The sequence below is a fragment of the Pleurodeles waltl genome, chromosome 7, assembly GCF_031143425.1.
Source record: "Pleurodeles waltl isolate 20211129_DDA chromosome 7, aPleWal1.hap1.20221129, whole genome shotgun sequence".
In the NCBI taxonomy this organism is placed as follows: domain Eukaryota; kingdom Metazoa; phylum Chordata; class Amphibia; order Caudata; family Salamandridae; genus Pleurodeles; species Pleurodeles waltl.
The window spans coordinates 612,234,538-612,254,687 of NC_090446.1; the positions used below are offsets into that span (position 1 = coordinate 612,234,538).

General features: G+C 44.7%; 1 protein-coding gene across 3 annotated transcripts in view; it reads right to left on the minus strand.

Annotated features, from left to right (window-relative positions):
• The window catches only part of CDHR2 (cadherin related family member 2), a 497,387-nt gene that overhangs the window by 113,160 nt on the left and 364,077 nt on the right, over positions 1 to 20,150 (minus strand). For all 3 annotated transcript variants that reach the window (XM_069244564.1, XM_069244565.1, XM_069244566.1), the window contains one exon: positions 10,683 to 10,834. In XM_069244564.1, coding sequence (XP_069100665.1) covers positions 10,683 to 10,834 — 152 coding nt within the window. The remainder of the gene's footprint in view (positions 1 to 10,682; positions 10,835 to 20,150) is intronic.

Here is a 20,150-nt window from a genome sequence, read left to right on the forward strand (position 1 = left end):
GATGTTGCAGTACCAGTGGTTGGTCATGTGTGCTGCTGGGCTTACTTACAAAAGTAGTAAACTTACTCAAAAGTGTAAATTACTCAATAAGTGAAAGGGTTTGAAAGCGGTTGAGGGAGAACATGGCGGCCGGCTAAGGTGCCGGTAGTGGAGGGCTCTGTGGACACGGAGACGTCAATTAATAATTTAACGAGGCGACTCACTGGAGGCTCGGGGATTGTGAGGCGGAGGCAGGGGCTGCAGCGCTGATCCACGGACACAGCAAAACACCACATTGGAGGGGGTGCGCAGCAGTCGAGGTCTGGGGCAGGCCGAAGCCATTACTGAGAGCTTCAGCAGACATCCATTGCGGGAGAGATATGGCAGCAAGGATCGCATTCCGGGAAAAGAGTGGCAGAGCGAGCACAAGAGGAGGAAGCCTAGGAGGAGGTGGATAGGGGTTTCACTCAGCAACTGCAGTGACAGACGGACAAGGAACCTGAAGAAGCATCAGAGGTGCACTTTGTTTAAAAAATATTGTCCTGCGTTTAGGTGGTATTAATGTATCCCTGGCCTCCCCAGGTCTCATGGTGGATAGGGCAGAGGGGTTGGCTCTTGCCAAAAAAGAAGGAGGGAAGGAGGCATCTAGGAGTTGTAGTGATGTTTGCGGAGTGCTAAAAGGGCTAAAAAGAGGGCAGACGTAGAAGAATGTGAGTTCCCCCCTAGAAGCAGACTATGGTTAGAAATAAGGAAGAGCAAAACAGCAATAACTAGAAGAGGAAACCCACTCTGAATAAGTAGGGAACCGTAATTAATAGAAAAGTGAGGGTTACCCCATCATTAATAGAAAAGGGAGGGTTACCCCATCATTGAGAACTGATTTCAGAATGTTACCAGGAACCCCAGAAATGCCAACCAGTGATGGAGAAAACGCAGTGTGAGGAGAAAGTAATGGCCCGGGCTAGAAGTGAGGACAGGGGTTAGTTATAACCACCCGGCAAATAACTTGATTATGGTAAAGCATAGCTCTCCTGAAGTATGCCCAGAAAAGCAAGGAGCACTGGGACGAGGATGTGGGGACAGTCAAGGGGATGCACAATCTTTACACAAAGCAGGACCCCTGGAAGGAAGCGATCATGAAGATCCGCTTAGCCACTCCATTAGAGGTATGCTAAAAGCATTATATATGGAACTGAGGGGTGGTTTCGGACATCTCTGTGAAGACCTCGGTAACAAAATAGATGAGCTTACAGGCAGGACAGCTGCCTGGAGGAGGAGGTTGGTGATCTGAGGGCTACTGTGGAGGAAAATAAAGAACAAATCAAAGGTTTGAAAGCAGGAAAAGCAGGGGTACTAGCCAAGATGGAGTTTTTGGAAAATAATCACAGGAGAAACAATTTGAGGTTTCTTAGAGTCCCTGAAGAATTGGAAGATGATTGAAAGGACTAGTGGTACGATTAATAAAACTAAAAAAATAAGTAAACTTTGAGGCTATGGAGGTCGATATCACAAAGGATATTCAAAGAGTACACAGGGTCCCAGCAAAATGGCCCCCAAAAGGGATAAACCAAGGAAAATCTTGGTTTTATTTCCATACATATGAAATTAAAGAACGTATGTTGGCGATGGCATTAAAGAAAAAATCGCTGTCGGTGGATGGGGTCCCTTTTGAGATCAGATCAGATTTAGCATCTATCACCCTAAATAAACAATGGGAGTTGGTGAAGAGAATTGATATATTAAAAAGGTTGTGGGCAACAGCCCAATTAAGGTTCCCTGCATCCTTAAGAGTAATGGCGAATAACAAAATGTATAACTTTAATGATTGGAATGACGTAGATGACGTGATAAAGAATTTAGAGAAGGGTACTGGCTCTGGGTAAGCCTCCTCCCCCTAGCCAACGTTAGCCAGTCAGTGGAAAGGTAGTCTCCAAGTCCGGGACAGTGACCCTCCACAGGCGGTAACGCCAGATTCAAGAAGATAGGGTGGGTTCTCCCAGGGTATGTAGCGATGGGATGGATTAGGGGGTGGTGATGGGGAGCACAGGGTGGGGAGAATAAAGGGAAAAATGAGAAAAAGTTCCTTAATGATGTGGAAAGAGATGGAGTTGAGAAGAGGAGAGATGCAAGGAGTGGGCTTTGGTCTTATTCTGGAGGATGACTGTAAAAGATTTGAAATTCCTGTCTTGGCCTGCAGGTGAAGAGCAGACAAAAGAGGTTTGTGCAATATTTGAAAGATGCCCCAGTTGATGTGTTGATCTTGCAGGAAACCCATCTATCCAAGAAAGAGTGTTTTGAGGTATTTCAGTCACATAGATGGGTGCAGCAGATAGTAAGCTCCAATTATATGGGAGGTAGTAAGGGGATGGCCATCTTAATTGAGAACCATACTAATATAACCTTTAATGAGGGCCCTGTAGATAAATCTGGGAGATGGGTCGTGGGGAAATTACTTACTAACGATCGTGCCTTCACGCTGGTGAGATATTATGGCCCTAATAGTGATTATAAAGTCCCATTGAGAGAGTCGTCACACCTTTTACTGCAATATTAGGATCCTATAATATGGATGGCGGATTTTAATGTTGTACTGAACTACGAGTTGGACAGGTCCTCGCGTAGCAGGTTGAGAGTTAATGAGAAAATGCAAGCTCAGGTGCGAGAAATTATGATCCTATTTAGGCTACATGATGTATGGAAAGAAAAGAAGGGGCTGGAGAGAGGTTATACGTAAAACAATAAAAAAAATATAGACATCAGTCTAGGATTGACTATTTTTTAATAGATTTAGATTAAAAGAGTTTGTGGAGGAAGTAATACATGTTGGGGCACACTTATCAGACCATTAAGATATTAGTTAGAAGCTTAGGTTGCCGGTAAATAAGGGGGAAAGAAGGTGGATTTTAGATAGAACACTATTATTAGATGAGGAGGTAGTTACGGAATTATGGGCAGAAACAGAAGATTTTTTCAACCTTAACAAAGTGTCAGCTTCACTAGCATTAATATGTGACACTTTCAAAGCTTTTTTGAGCCGGAAGCTGATAAGGGTAGCCTCATTCAGGAGATAAATCTGTAATGAGGAGATAAGTAGGTTAGAAAATCAGGTACAGCAGATTGAGCACAGATTGGCGCATATGGACCTCGAGGAGGTAGAAGTTAATCAGTTATGTAAACTAGATCAGGTGGCCCATTCAGAATTGGCAGCGGTTATAGACAGAAGGATTAGATTGAGGTGTGAGGTTAATAGAGTGGCGCATTTTGAGTATGGTGAAAACAGCGGCAAAATGCTGGCCTGGAAAATAAAAACTGATACAGTTAGAAATAGGGTGGCAGAAGTTCAGAGTGGAATTCCAGAGGCGGTTAGGAGAAGTACAAAGGCGGTGGAAGAAAGTTTCTTTAATTTTTTTTAAGGAATTATACACAGAGGAATTACAAGTGTCACCTCACCAGAGTCAGTGAAGAGATGGTTAGGGGGATTAGAACCTGCCGCCCTGAGTGAGGATGAAAGTAAGGTGGTTAATGAACTGATTAAGATGATAGAAGTAGCGCAGGCCATAAAGTATGGCAAATAAGTTAAGGCACCAGGACCAGATGAGTTATCCATGAAAATCCATAGAGCCCTGGGAAGCAGTGTTATGAAGTTTTTGAGGGAACTGCATAATAATATTATAGAGGTCGATGGGAGGCTTCACCCCTGCTGGAAGGAAGCTATTATCACAATAATTTTAAAACCAGGTAAAGACCCTAAAAAATGTGAGTCATCTCGCCCCATATCTCTTTTAAACTGTGATTATAAAATCTTTGCAAACATTCTGGCAGATAGATAAGGGGGTGTTGTGGGGAAGCTTATACATATAGATGAGAAAGGGTTTCTAAAAGGGAGACACATGCATGAACTGACATATGGCCTTGTAAGGTCAATTGACTTAGCTACCACATGTCAAGCCCCCTTAGCAGTCGTAATGCTTGATGCGACAAAGAAGTGATCAGAGAATTCCCCCATTCATGTGTAGGAGTCTATCCAGGAAGGTCTCTCTCTATGTGGATGATTTGATGATTTATACATCTAATTTAAGTCAGGCTAAACCAGCTATGGAGGAACTGATGGTAGAATTTGGGGGAATTTCTGGTTATGCAGTCAATAATCAAAAGATGAAGGTTATGGCTTGGAACATTAAAATAAGTAGCCATGTAATTAAAAAGGAGGAGGTTAAATATTTAGGGATCGCCATAACACATGACATGAGTAAATTAGCAGAAACAATTTTTATGAAGGTGATGATGGATGTAGATCAGTTAATAAAGAGATGGTTAAATCTCCCTCTTACTATTATGGAACGGGTACATTTAATTAAGATGGCCATTGTACCTAAATTCACATTTATTTTCAACTCAACACCATTAATGTACAACAAAGATTCCTTAAGGAAACTCCAGGGGAAAATTATTAGTTTTATTTGGACGTCTAAAGGAGTCCATATTTCTTGGAAAAAGTTGAGAAGAAAGAAAGAGAAAGCAGGGCTGGCGGTACTGGATATGCCACATTACGCATGGGCTTTCTTTCTGAAAAACACAAGGGAGACCTTTAATCAACCAGGTCGCTCGGAGCTGGGGCAGACTTTGATAGCAATGATGGAGGAAAATTGCGAGTTGCAGAAGAGCTTTTAACATAAGTTTGGCAACCCCAAATTTTTTAAGAAAGTCTGACTAAAGTGCTACAAGATTCAGGAAAACTTTGGTACGCAGTCAGGAGGGTTACAAACCTGTTGTACTATAGCGAACATGCCCCTGTTTTGGACTCCCCAGGTTCACCGGAGTGGACTAAGGATGCTTTGGCAACCCCATTGAAAGAAGCAAGACTTTCGGAGTGGGGACAATTCTGTTATAATGGAGAACTCAGGTCGTATGAAAACCTTATTTGGGAGGCAGGGAGTAATCTGTCCAAATTTAAATATCTCCAGGTTAAAAGCTGGGTGAGGAGTCTAAATGAGGAAGTCAAGGTACTAATAACTTGGAGGAGCAGATGTATTTGGAAAACCCTTTGAAGAAGGAAGTGGCCAGATGGTACTGGCTGATTATGGATATTGTGGACAACCAATTTACCCTTCCAAAAGAGTTATGGAACGATTGCTTGTCGGAGCTTCAGCAAAAAGACTTATGGTAAGTATCTATTACACTTTTATATAACACAGTTAAATAAGCTGCTTTAAGAAGAAATCATGTGTTCTCAAATCATAGAGTCTTTTGTATATCTGCAAAGCTCTCTAGACTGAACCAGGGCAATATGGTCAGATGCAAAAAGTGTGGGTCGGTGTCTGAAGATGATTTACATATGTTTGTGAAATGTCTGAAGCTCAGTAAGTTTTGGGAAGAAGCTAGTGAAGCAATCAGCGTAATACTCCCCATAAGCTCTAAGGTAAGCACCCCGTTAGTAATTTTTGGATTTTTGCATGAACCATTGAAGATTAATAGGGATGCCTCTAAATTACTTTTCTACATGATGTTTTTGGCGATGAGGGAGATTTGTAAAAAATGGATCAGTGTTTCCCCTCCTACGTTTTCAGACTGGAAAGATTCCTTAATGTGCAATTTGAAGTTAGATACGAGGGAGGACCGTAAGAGAAATAGAACAATGGTTGGATAGAGGAGAGGATATGGGTGTGCAGTAAGCTTGATGTGGTCCTATGACTATACACACTTCCGAGTATACAGCTATATTCCGACAATATGTTGGCAATTGGTTACGGCAAGGTCAGATGCATTCCAGACAGGTGTGGTTTTGCAAAGGTGGTCTACGTGCAAAATTGGTAAAATCGCACTGGAAAGACCCACCCCCCTCTCTTTGAGTGGAATGATGGAAGGTAAATGAGGACCAACTAAAAACTAAATAACAAATAAATAAGTGGAAGGGTTTGATTTATACTTCAGCAGACAGGATTCAATCCGTCAGGTCGACAGAGTAAGGTACTCTTCCTCCCTGATGGAGCCATCCACCTAATTTGCAGGTGTCCCCATGTCCAAAGGACATCTTTTACATTGGCAGGAATCGCCATCACAGCAGTTCCAGTCAATGCATAGAAGGTTGGATGGACGGCTCCGTCAACATGACGAAGCTGTACAGCATACTTTCAATGTTTTTGCTTATTTTCAAAAAACAAAATCCCAAAGCAGGATTTTATTTTTGGAAAAAAATGCAATGACCCCCTCACCATGTGAGGTTTCTCCCATGACATGGGGGTCAGTTTTGACAACCCCTTACTGCCTGGTTATATCATTTGTTCACCCACTCTAAATAGGGCATCCAGATAAAAGACAAAACCTTGGATGGCACTTACTCTGTCCGGCTATCAGAAATGTATGTCAGCAGCAGAGACAGAGTAGGCTCTGCCATACACCCTCTCCACCAAACTCTAAATCAGCCCCTAACTTACATTTGGGAATCAGACCCAGTGTTCCTAATTCTAAAAAACAGTGATTACCAAAGCCTCATATTTCTGTTAACTTTGCAGAAAATTGGCAATTTGTTATTTTTTATTTGATTTCACAAACAGTGAGATGGAGGATGAATCTGAAGATGAGACTAAGGGCCTGATGTAGATCTTGGTGGTGTTACCGCCAAACTGCCGTGGCAGAGGGCTTGAGAAGATGGTCTGGTTGACTGGGTTTTGCCCACCGTATTTAGATGTATTTTGGCTGAGCGGCAGACTTCCTAGCCCCCACTCAGGCAGTTCCTGAAGCCCGTTTTCCAATGTTACAATCCTGCAGCCAGTGTACAGCTGATGGTTTGCTGAAAGAGGGAGGACATTGCTGGACCCAATGGACATTGACAATAGCAGTGTCTGTGTAATACAGGTACGTCTCACACACACACGTACCCTTGCTATATGGGTCCCCCTGCATCACACATTATATAACACACTCCATACACACCATTATCCATTGCCATCCCACCAAAACACATGCCGCAAACACACATTCACATACATCCTTGACAAAACATACAGACACAATTGACACTGCACCCACAAATGACACAACCAACACAACCACACACTCATTTATATAAACACACAAAGACACACACAAGCACAACTATACACATCACGACAACATCCGCCACACAACAACACATCTGAATGTTGCACACTGCAACACAACACACAAGACAACATACACAACATCTACGCCATATGCAAGTAACACACATACTAACACAACCACATGACACAGTACACCTCCCTCCACCTCAACCAGCCAATCGCACACACACATACACATACTGAGTCACACACACAACTCGATGCACAACATGACAGGTACAGATCCCCTTGCAATGTGCACACATGGACACAGTGTGTGATCGTACTGTCATTGTAGTGCTAGCATTCATTTGTCAATGAATACTGATGCCATAATGACAGTTGTGAATGTGTGCGATATGTGTTGTGTACCATTGTGTCCCAATCCGTGCCTGACCCATTTATGTCCCAACATATGCATGTCACAATACTTTAAAATAATTACTGTGACATGTATATATCTGCAGTAGTACCAAGCTCATTTGTAGTGACCCCCTGAATGTACACAGCCAATGCGGGTTTCCAACTGACATGTCCAGCGATGGGGGCCACATTTTCTCTGGAGTCCAGTGGCAGCAACGACAGAGGGTGTTGTCCAGTTGTGTCCAGTCGAAAATGCCAGTGGAATCCAGAAAAAGGTGACCTTTCACCCCTTTTCTCCACCAATCCACCAACTCAGAAGTGGAGGTAAACTGACACTTTTTGCTTGGCGGTAAGGCACATCTGAATATGCGACGCAGGAAGAGTGGCTGGAGTTCCGCCGTCAGCCACTATTTCCTATGACACTGTTGGGACAGATGGGAATCCTTGGCAGAGTCCGCGGGACTCAGTGGGTTGAAGTCTATGGGACGGCCAACATCTAAATCCGGATGGCGAACCACCAAGGCGGCAGACAGGGTTTCTGCCGAAAAAGAGGCAGCAGACCTGTTACTGCCACGATCTAAATCAGGCACCAAGTGTAATAGTTGATAAAAGGTGTAGTAATGGACAGGGTGAGAAAGTGAAATGGGGACATTGTGTGGATGAGACGAGAGAGGTCGGACGGAGTGAACAGCAGATTGTAACATGAGAAAGGAATTGGTGACAAAGAGAATGGGACAGTCATTTGACATTGAAAAGGAGAAAGGGTTGAGAAGAGGAAAGGACAGCAAAGCAGCTTAATCACTAAATTACAATCTTCATAATTCAGCTGAGCAGACTGCAAAGGGATGCAACAAAAGTTAGAGTAGATTTTCTTATTGTTTTGTGATAGATTCATAATGTTTTGTTTGTTTAGGTAGGTATTTGTCAGTATCCCGTAATATTCTTTTTTGCTGGTTTTAGGACTCTGGGCACTTTACCACTGCTGACCAGTGCTAAAGTGCAAGTGCCCCCTGTCTACAGTCTATTGGTGATTATTTTATTCAAGGTTGCCCTATTTGGTAAATAGTAAGTCCATAGTAAAGTGTACTATGTGGGGCCAGGGCCTGAAAATCAAATGCTAATAGTGGGCCTGCAGCACTGATTGTGCCACCCACATGAGTAGCACTGTAAACATGTCTCAGATCTGCCATTGCAGTGTATGTGTGTGCAGTTTTAAACTGCCATTTCGACCTGGCTAGTTCACCCACTTGCCAGGCCAAAACCTTAACTTTTACTACATGCAAGTCACCCCTAAGGTCAGCCCAAAGCAGCCCCATGGGCAGGATGCAGTGTACTTAAAAGGTAGGACATGTACTGGTGTTCTTTCTATGTCCTGATAGTGAAATACTGCTAAATTCGGTTTTCACTATGGAAAGGACTATCTCTCTCATATGGTAACATGTAGATTGCCTTGAAATATCTTTTAAGTGTAGTATCCCATTGGGAGCAGATAGAGGTCTCTGAACTCACAATTTAAAAATACATCTTTTAGTGAAGTTGGTTTTTAAATTGTAAGTTTGAAAATGCCACTTTTAGAAAGTGGGCATTTTCTGGCTTAACAATTATGTGCCTCTGACTTTCTGTGGAATACGCATCTGGGTCAGGATGACAGTTGGGCTGTTTGAATTCACTCTCAATAGTCACACAAAAGAAGCTGAGGTGTACCCTGCATATCCTGATGGGTCTTCCTGGGCTACAGTGGTGGGGAGAGCTGACACCTGCACCTGAAAAGGACTGTGTCTGTCCTTACACAAAGTAGTCTCCAACCCCTGGAGTGTGTCTGGGGCCAGGGCAGGAAAGTCACGGTCTTGTGCACTACAAAGACTTCTCTTTGGGTTTGCCTACTTCAAAGACACAAATGGGTATAGGTACTGGACCTCTGACACCACAAAGTTAGAATCCTTCTTGGGATTGAGGACATTCTGCCATGGGCTTGATGCCGTTGTAGTACCTCCAAAGTCCCGCCACAGCATGAGTCCAGAGTGCCATGTCACTGTCGTCCGTGGCACCTGACTTTGACTTTGCCGCAGCACCTGTAGCCCCGTGATGTGATCGCAACACCGCAAAGTTAGGGCCTCGCGCCTTGACCTGCTGGATTCATCAACCTCGCCTTGCCATAAGGAACCAATGCCTCGCCACATCAACTCCTCTGCAGCCGAAAGGAACCGATGACTCACCTCCCCTGCCTAGCATTAAGGAACCATCGCCTTACCTCCCTGGTGGCAGTAATGAACCAATGTTCCACCAGCTCAGTGAAGCCTCATCTCCTCAACTCCGTGCAACGTCCTTGTTTTCTCATCATTTTCCAAGGGGCTGCAACTGGAGTCTATACAACACTGTGGCCAGTTGCGTTTCCTCGCAGGTGGCACTGGACAGTTGAAAGCGACTCCGTCAAGCTGTTGGGGTAGCCTCAGTTGGAGCTATTGTGTTCCTAAGTGCTATACTACATTCAATTTTGAAAATTAGTATCTTTACTTGTGTAAGTTGGATTTTTGTCATTTTGGTCTTGTTTTACTCAGACAAATATTGGCTATTTTTCTAAACTGGTGTGGAACACTTTTGTGGTGTTTGTACTGTATTACTGCATGTGCGTGTGTGTGTGTGTGTATATATAAATACTTTACACATTGCTTCTGAGATAAGGCAGACTGCTTGTGTCAGGCTACCAAAGGGATGAGCAGGGCTTATCTTAGCTTAACTGACTAGAGTGTGGGCCCCTGCTTGGACATGGTGCAAGCCACTGCCAACTATAGACCCCATTTCTAACACCACACATCTGATCGACTTCAGTGCCCAAATGATTTAGAATGTGGTGAAAGAGTAAAATACATCATATTGTCACCCCCTCTCTCATAGGGACTTGAAGGGATGAACAAAGTATTTCATATGCATTAGTTATATATTAGCGGTTGTCTACTGGGGGTCCCCCCTCCCAATATTGAGGGATTTGAGCTCCAGCACTCATTCAATGTTTGGTCTCTCACTGAAGTGCTCTCTTTTTGGTATCAAACTACACCAGGCTTCAGGGCTTTTGAAGCAAATTCCATCTGGGGGCTACAACCTCAATACATATTTGCTCCTAATGAGCACAATCACTGGTCTATGATTACAATAACCTCTGTCTGGCCCACAATTCTAATTTTCCAAAACTGTTCTGATTTTGTGCTCATGGCCCTGGGCTGACATTGACCCCAGATTGGTATTGATGCTCATACTAACCTGATGCTGCCAGTATAGACTGTGTTCTCCATGGTCGTCACCACCTTAAATACATTGAGTAGCGGTAGGATGCCACCAGACGAATATATGAAATCCACATGCTCTACAGTGAAGGCAATCTCTCCAAATATTCCGGTGTCTACATCTGTAGCCTAGGGTAGGAGAGATGCAGGAATGAGTATAGAGAGAACAAGAAGGTGCATCAGACTAACAGGAAAAATGTGAGACAAGGAGAGAAGATTGTAGTGAGAAATTGATTGCTTTTGGGTTAGCCGGTTTATGTTTGGTAGTTGGAATTAGAGGTTAGGTTTTTGGAGACAGGGTAAAGTGGTTGTTATGGGGTAATACAATTGTGATTGGCAGATTGGGAGAAGGAATAAAACTTTAAGTATTTGAAGAGGGAGGTACAGTTGTTGACAATGGGTTAATGTAGTTAACCACAGCACAGCACAGGTTACCCACAGACTATGGACTGGGAACCACAATGCACACTCACGTATCACACTATGACCCTGTCACTAACACATCATATTCTTGCTCAGAGTTGCACATTGTACACGCCATACCAATAACGATTACTGACGTATTATGATCGTACAAATAGATGCACTGTTCCTCCAACAATTTGCTTTGCACTATGGACAATATAATGGATGATGCTGGTGTGTTATGCGCTCAACTGTTCTAGTCTTTGTTTAAGAAGGTTTGAAATTGAAATAAAAAACATATTTAAAAAAATGCTTGTTGTGACAGGGTGGTTGTGAGTTGGGATCCAATGTTGGGATTCAAAGATGTATGGAGAAGGAGATATAGGCCCTCATTAGGACCTTCCCAGCAAATTCCCCCTACCGCCACAGTAACGGCCGCCAATATACCTTCGCCGTGGCTACCGACCCTCCATGCCATTATGACCATAGCTGGAATTCCGCCAGAAGGCTGGCGTAATTCCGGCGACGGTCATGGTGGCGGACGGCAGTAAGGTGGCGCTGCTGCCAGCAGCAGCACCAGGCCAGCAAAACACTGCCTACCGTATCATGTTCCATGATACGGCCTGGCGGTGTTTTGCTGGCGGACGCTGCTTCTGGCAGCAGCGCCGTGTCCGTATCCTGCCAGAGGACCCCCTGCAAGCAGGTAAGTCGGGTTCTTCGACAGGGGAGTGGGTTGTGGGGTGTTGTGTGCATGTGTGGGGGGGGTGACTGTGTGTGAATGCCTGTGTAATGTGTGTGTGCATGAGTGGGTGTGTGTGTGTGTACATGCATGTTGTCTTGCGTGCTTGCGTGTGTGCCTGGATGTATGTTCGTGAGTGTTGCTATGAGTGTGTATGAGTGTATACATGTGTGGGTGAATGTGTGTATGGGTGTGTATGTATGTGCGTGTATGTGTGTATATGTGGGGGTTGGGAGGAGGAGGGTGAGGGAGGACTCTGGAGAGGGGGAGAGGGGTGAGTGAGACCCCTATCACTGCCAGGGAAGGAATTCCCTGGCAGTGATAGTGCCTACCACCATGGTTTCTATGGCGGTACAGAAACCATGGAAACCGTGGCGGTGGGTGGAGTCAAAATGCCATGGGTGGCCTAGTGACAGCCGCCGGGCTGGAGACTGAGGTCTCCAGCCCGGCGGTCATTACCGCCTTGGCGGTTGGTGTGCTGACTTGGCGGTTTGGCTTTGGCCAAACCGCCAATGTCATAATAGTGGAGGTAGGTACCGCCAGCCTGTTGGCGGTAATACCTCCACTATAGCACCGACCGCCGGGGTCGTAATGACCCCCACAGTGATTATATTTGTGGGTTTGGATATGAGGATAAGATTTGGGTTTATGAATAATGGTAGTGTGAAGGTCTAAGTTTTCTTCTTGTTCAGAGTTAGAGATATAATTGTTCAATATTTCAGAGAAATAGAAGGGTGTGTTAAACGGATGTGGAAAAAAACAACAGCCAAGTTTAGTTGAGAATCATTTCCAAACATTTTAAAGCCTATAAAAAATATTCAGAGTGCAGTGACAAACGTGTTATATTCAATGAAAAAAATACCTTAAAGTTGTTAAGCTGAGAAACAACACGAAGAAGGTGCCTCCTTCAATCACGGACCCCTAAATCTAAGCCACTCCCTTAAAAGATTGCATTGTACTATCGGTGAATGAGTGTTGGCAACAAGTCACATACCTGGGACCTCGGTATGTACAGAAGCAGCACATTTGCTTATTATGGTGATTTGAACAATAACCTGCAGGAAGATGTGTTTCTGTACTGATGATATGACAAGGTACGGTGGATCTTGAGATCCTGATGGCGCCTGCAAGCTCCATTAGGGTTAAGGCACACATGGAATGATTACCTTGGCAAGTTAATCTGACTCTCATTACTATCCATAGTGGAATAAACCCAGTCTCCCTTGCAATGCAGTAATAGCTGCACAACATGGCACTGCAGAAGAACTTCATATTGGCAATGGGAGTAAATGTACAATCTGCATTTTAACTGAGGATGTCATTTGTTATTTGTTACCAACGTCACGGTTCCAAGAAAATTCTACCCACATGCCATCTGACACTATGAAAATATCTCCTGAACAGGCACAGCTCCTCCGTATGGGTGGAGGAGCATCACCTCCCCGCCAGCAGCAACCGCTGCAAATCCTTTACACGGAAGGAATAAAAAACTCTGTTTATTATCCTTTCCATGTAAAAGAAGCAGGACATTGGGGGTGATGAGCCAAGGGAAGTGCACTCCCCTCAGAGTGCGTGTGTGTTTGGCTGGCCGTCTCGGGCCAGCCAAACGCACATGTGCTGCAGGCTTTCCACAGGCCAGCAACCAGAGAGACTGCACAGGCTCCCAGCTTTGAGCAGCATCAGAATTGGCGCAGGACAGGCTGGAAGCCTGTACCTGCAGCAGCGACGTGAGAGGAGCGGTGTGTGGCACGGGAGCAGAAGTAAGGTTTCTTTTTAACTATTATTATTTCATTTTCTTTTTTCCCGTGCACATCTGCACCCCCCGCCCCACCCAGCCCCAGCCACGCGAGCCGCCCCTGCTCCTAAATGGCCTATGATTCCAACTTGCAAAAGACTTGACTCATAATGTGTGTGTTTATAGGCTTTATAGCCTCTAGTGCCAAAGCTGGGGCCAAAGACAAGCATGTTATGGCCAAGTAAGTCGTCTCATTATTATTAAGGACGTTAGAGTTGCTCAAAATTTAAAATCTATGAATATATTTTACTAAAGGAGCGTGGACCCTGGAAAGTGCCAGCCTTGGGTCATAACGCCCCATCTTCCCATGTTCTGATTCTCCTGAATGTTTGCACACTACGTCACTAATGTTTGTATTTCTGGACATATTATGTACAAGAAATAAGTTTGCCTGGGAAAATGTTACGTTTTCGAAAAGGAAAACATTTACGAGTTGACAACATAGACGTGTTTTGGACCACCCTTGTGCCTTCAGTTCTAGTGTGATAAGGAATGAAAATGTCAATGACAGAGCTGACTTAATGTCAATACCAGAGGCGTGTATTATAGTTATTATGTGCATTACTTTATTTCATGTCCCTTAAATAGCAGCAATAAAGCATGCAAACTAGAAGTGGAAGGAGGTTGAAAACTGCTCGTAACTGATCTCTCCTTGACAAGGCGCAGTGGCAAAATCTCTGCCACTTTAAAGTTGGAAATAAGTAATGTCCATATCCATACATTTGCAGACCCCTAGACTTCAGTCGGGTCTTCCTCCACTTGTGAAGCTCAGAGTGCTATTGAGTGTTCTTCCTGAAGAGAATGAATGATTCCTAGGAGGTGAAGTGAGGGAGTGAGGTTAGCCTGTTATGGACCTTGTATTCTTGGGCGCTATTGAAGTGAGGTTCCTACAACTGTTTTGAGTCTCAGTGTAGGTGCGGTTGGAGATGTTTACTATCAGGCGAATGACAGCAGCATCAGAGAATGGAGAATTGATGGTGGAAGAGATGAGCAATATTTTTTCAGACAGTAGAACGAGGTCAGGAATATCTTCATGTTCCAAGAGGAGTTGGGTGAGTAGTGTAAGCTAATTATTGTTTTTGTAAGTTATGAATAAAATCATCATGCAGATCATGTGGATTGATGGTGGATGTGAGCCGACAATGGCCTCCAAATCATTGAAGGTTACAGATCTATAAGGCCTGCTGTAAATAATTCTGAAATGGCTAAGAAGATGAATTCGAAAGAGCATAGCGGCTGGTAGTTTGGGGAAGTTTTAATGATTATCAGAGTTATCACTGTGAGGGGCCTACGTCCTCTTCCTCGCTTGCAAGATAAGAAGGGACCGCATGGAGTTTGCCTCTGGTCTCAAAGTAGGTGTGTCAGTAACAGGAAGCGCCAGTAGGGTAGGTAAAAGTACACAGCAGTCTAGTGCAGCTTCCAATGTTTCTGGCACCAGGTCACATTACTTCATCAGCGTCTGAGACAGCTACACAAAGGTTATTCCAAGGACACAGGTCTCGCCAGTACATAAGGTGCAGTGGCACCAAGAGCTGCGGATGTGAGACACTGAGTGCATTGTAATTGTGGCTGTATTTAACCACCCAGACAAATTTCAGGTGAAGACATGTTTCTTGTTTGCATTCAGGCCTCTGAAACCCTTGTTTTGCCATTATCAATCAAGTATCTCTTGTTGGACTTTCAGCTGTTCCAAAATCCACCACGTCTGTCCTTTCCTAAGGCACTCAAGTACAGTTCCAGTGTAACACCACATTCAGAGCAGGACAGAATCTCACATGCTGCTCTTCCTATAGACCAACGGTGGGTAACACAAATGGGACACTTGGTACTTGAGACACAAGATCGGAAGGATGTTTCTGTAACCCTCAAAAAAATGTCATTATTGACCCAAATACACCATGAAAATGGGACAATTCTACAAAAAAATCAATAGTTGGCCACCCTGACGATACTCAGCCAAACAACTCAATGGTCCAACAACGCTCCCATGGTGACCCTGCAGAACTGATCCCTTATCTTACTTTTGAAAAGGCAGAGCATAATGGTTCCTCATTATAACCCCAAAGTAGCTAAAATGATTGTGGAAGGTAGCAAGAAGATCTAATCCTTAACGACTGCCAGTGGACCTCCAGCAGAGCAATGGGCATTGTCTTGAGTGCTTACTCTCAGTCACAAAGTTTCCCAGGCAAAGAAGGTAAAAATATCTATCCTTTGACTGACAAATCGAAATGTTGAGCTCGCCAGCTTTGTGATAGTTACAGTGGTGTAAATCAAGATAGCTGATGTCCTCACCACCTTCTGTGATAGTTACAGTAGTGTAAAGCAAGATAGATGATAGCCTCACCACCTTTTGTGATAGTTACAGTAGTGTAAAGCAAGATAGATGATAGCCTCACCACCTTTTGTGATAGTTACAGAGGTGTAAATCAAGGCACCTGGGGACCTCAAAACTTTGTGATAGTTACAGTAGTGTAAATGAAGGCAACTGGGGCCTCTGAACATTTGTGATAGTTACAGTGGTGTAAATGAAGGCGGCTAGAGACCTCAGAACCTTTGTGATAGTTACCGTGCTATAAATTAAGGTGGCTGATGGCCTCACCACCTTTGAAATAGCTACAGTGCATCAATCAAGATGGCTGATGGCCTCACCACCATTGTGACAGATGGCTGATGGTCTCATCACCTTTGTAATACCTGCAGTGCTGTAAACCAGGATAACTGAGGTTCTCAGCACCTTTGTGACAGTTGTAAGGTTACTGCCCATGGCCGCGTGGCTCCACAAAGAATAGCCAGGACACGGGTTGGAGAGCTGACCCAGACCGTCCTTGCAATACCACAATCTTCCCTTTAATATGCTGCAGATGCCACACCAGGATGATGGCATGCATGCACGACGGTGTGCCATGGACCGAAGTAATAACATGGTACACTACATTCCTCCAAAAGATTTATTTTCATTCTTTCTATTAACATCTTAAGTGATCATCAGAAACAGAAAACAAAACAACTGTCTAGTTCCAGCCTTGGGGGCCCTCTCCTCTATTCACTGGCACACACAGCCTTGCAATCTACAGGGAAGCTGGAAATGGGATCTCAGATACATGGAAACCCGTGGGGTTAGGGGTAACTGTTTGAGGTAGTCCAAGCTCTTTCGGTCAGTACAGGGCTTGTTCTTACTTCTTGCATAAATTGCCCAGGTGCCTCACTCAACGCCCTTGTCAAGGAATTTCCCCCAACTAGGGCCACTTTGCTTCTTCCACGTCAGAACTTGTACTTACGTCCTCTTGGAGACGTTTGCCTCTAGCTGAGGAACCAGGTTTGAATCTCAGCATCAGCTCAACAGCCTATGATTCTGGTAAATCATGTAACCTCCCTGTGTCTACCTAAAATAAATGTTCATTAATAACTGGTGCTCATGTAAAGCGCTCCAATATATTCCAGGGGAGTTTCCGCTTCATAAAAATGCCCCCAAAAAACTGCCCATTGATTTCGTCCACTATAATCATGGTGTCTTGCCTGCTGCGGGTAACAATCAGTGAGATTGTCTTGATTGGAAAGCCCAGCTAGCCTGTGCTTTGCCCGTTGCATGCAAGTACCCAGTCTCTGACTCTGACGTTCCATTCCTTGGGTCTCCAAGTCTGGGTGGCTCACTCGCTGTTCATCCACTGTCTTTCTTGACTCAATGGATCATGGGGAATCTCGTCCAGCACTGCTCTCTCAAACATGACATCGGCCGGAGAGTGTAGGTGGTGCTGTTGGGGGATACGCCTCTAGAAATGTAGTATTTTTTCAGTGTCCGCTTGCAGTTCCACCCCAATCCCGACAGCTTTGTTGAACATCCTTTCAACATTCCTGTTGGCTTGTGGCCACTCAGGGATGATGTTCCAGTGGGTGATGTTGAGAGTGGCCAAGTATTATACGTTTCCTTGGAAAGGTAGTCTATTGTCGGTCCATAGTGTCTTTGGTTATCTAAATAATGCAAATATCAGATCCAGTTTGTTTCGGGTTTGTAAACGTAGTTGTTATGTCGACAACAGGAAACATTTTTTTTGTATTTTCTTGACGTTTGTTACCATACAACAGAACACAATAAGAAGTACATCAGTTAAAGTCCTATGGCACATAAGTCTTTTTGAGAATAGCATCAGAGTGAAATGGGTAAATTGCAGCATTGTTATATTTGTACAATCCACCAGTCTACCTAGGAGTATCACGAGTAAGCTTGGATTAAGCATCGAACACCAATGTCATATGGCGTCAATGTGGGACAAAGCCAAAATCTTTATCTAATCACTAGGGTTTTCTGTGTTAATAGGAGCTGGTCGGTCCAGCAGACTGTAGGTCTGGCACCACTGGCAACTTGTGACGTCTTCCACCTTTTTCTCCATGGCAGACAACCAAACTTTACTACAGAGCCATGCTCAGCTCTTGCTCACCCTTTGGTGTCCTACATGAGCTACTGCTCTAATTTGCTGCTGAAAACTTGGGGCACAACCATGAAGGGGCCCTCTGAGGAGGACATCAGGTATGATGCTTAGTTCATCACTCATGTGCCAGAGGGCAGTTAGTTCGAAGCTGCTGACAGCATCCACGCTGTGTATGTCTCGTAGAAAGGCCTTCTACCTATTGAAGGTGGTCACTGTGCATGCTCACTGAAGGCAAATGTCAGTTTTATGTTGAATCAGTTATTTCTCTGAGGCTCACCGACCGCAGACATCTCATTAATGCCACTAAGGCCATGTATTCATCCACTTTTGCTGCCTTGTCACCGACCTAGCCATCGCCACTTCATAAATGTTGGGGTAGATTATCTGATGGGTTTGAGCAGAAGGGTTTGTAGCCAAGGAAAAAATAAAACTTTGGAGCTGCAAAACTCACTTTTCCTATGGTGGAGCATGAGGTTCCATGCCTGTGAACTACAGGAGTAAGGGTCTGTGATCGGTAGTTACTCAGAATGACTGCACATAAAAAGCAGAGATGCTAATGGATGTGTTGGGACGGAAAAGTCATCTGCATGATAATGGATGTGCTGCCCTGCCCTGAGTGCCCAACAGTACTGATGTCTGGAGCCATAAAGCTGCTTTTCGTTCTCATGGGCGATCACAGATCATGTATGTGCACCATGACATAGGCCTGTCTCATGGATTGCGTTCCTGTTGACCAGGAGGGGGCGCCAAATGTGCTCCCCTCATAGTGGGGGAAGGCTACCGCTTTCACCAGGAGTTAAGGAGCACAGTGGCGGAACCAGGTCATTTTTAACCCGTTTCACTCAAATGAGGCCTACAGGCTCATTCACATTTTAAAGTTCATCAGCTGTCTGCTTAACTCACCCTTGGCCTACATCTGGTTTATGGGAAGTATTGAACAGCACAGAAGATGTAGCTCTGCACTGGGTGTGTGTGTGTGTCAGGTGAGGGTTTCCTAACAGAGAAGTACAGAACTTAAGGAAGTAGTGCTGTGCATAGACACATAGACCCAGCAAGTGTATGTGCTGGGTCTATGTGTGCCTACGAGTGATACAGTACATAAAGGATATGTATGTGCTGGGCAGTGCATGCACGATGAATGGAAGTGCTGGTTGTATGTGTGCCTCTGAATGGCGCAGTACACGGAGGATACAGTACTGTGCAGTGCGTATATTCTGCATACATGTACTGGGTGTACATATGCCGGTGATTGGTACAATACTTGAAGGGGCCCTGGGTTCCATTTTGAGGTACCAAGGCCTGCATGGTGAAACATGGAGAAGAGGAAGAGTGATCCCCCCAGACAAATTTGTGTATTGCTGCTTTCCTGTAAGCCAGGTGGGACACACACTGGGGAGGACCAGGCCGTCCCTGTACACTTCAAAGAGCGCTCTTTGATTCAGTGAGAGGCAACAATGAAGGGCGTGAGGACATCTCAGGAAGGAGAGGGGGCTTATAGGAGAATCATGAAGAGTAGGACTGGGAGCCCTGGCCTAACCTTTTGATGCACAAATCCTGGTGTGAAATCTAGTCACTTCTTTTGCCTGTGTTGTGGGGCTATCTGCTTCAGATCCATCCCTGCTGTGACAGACAGCTTTTCAAGAGGTATAAGGAGCAAAGGAGCACGCACTTCAAAAGAAGCAGAACCTCAACTTAGTGCTTCAATGACTCGGATCATAAATCACATTTGGTGCCTGGAAATGTACTATAAGGACAGGTTGAGACCTCTAATATTTTCATCTGCCGAGCAACCAGACAGGCTGTATGAGGAGGTGAGGGAACATCAAACAGGAAATCCAAGACCACCCAGCCTGGAGCCTGAAGCACCAGTGATTGCCTGCTTACCAAGATCAGTATTCCCTGTGATGAAGAGGAGGAAGTTGCTGAGAGCAAAGTCCAGTGAAGAGCCCTGTCGAGTGGTCTCCCTGTACGAGGTGTGAAGAGAAGCCACAGAAAACCTCTAATCACTGCAGGATCGTGACTGTGAGGAAGAGCACCTGAACCTGCTGAGGGCAGCCTGGGAGTCTGCTGTGAGAGCCC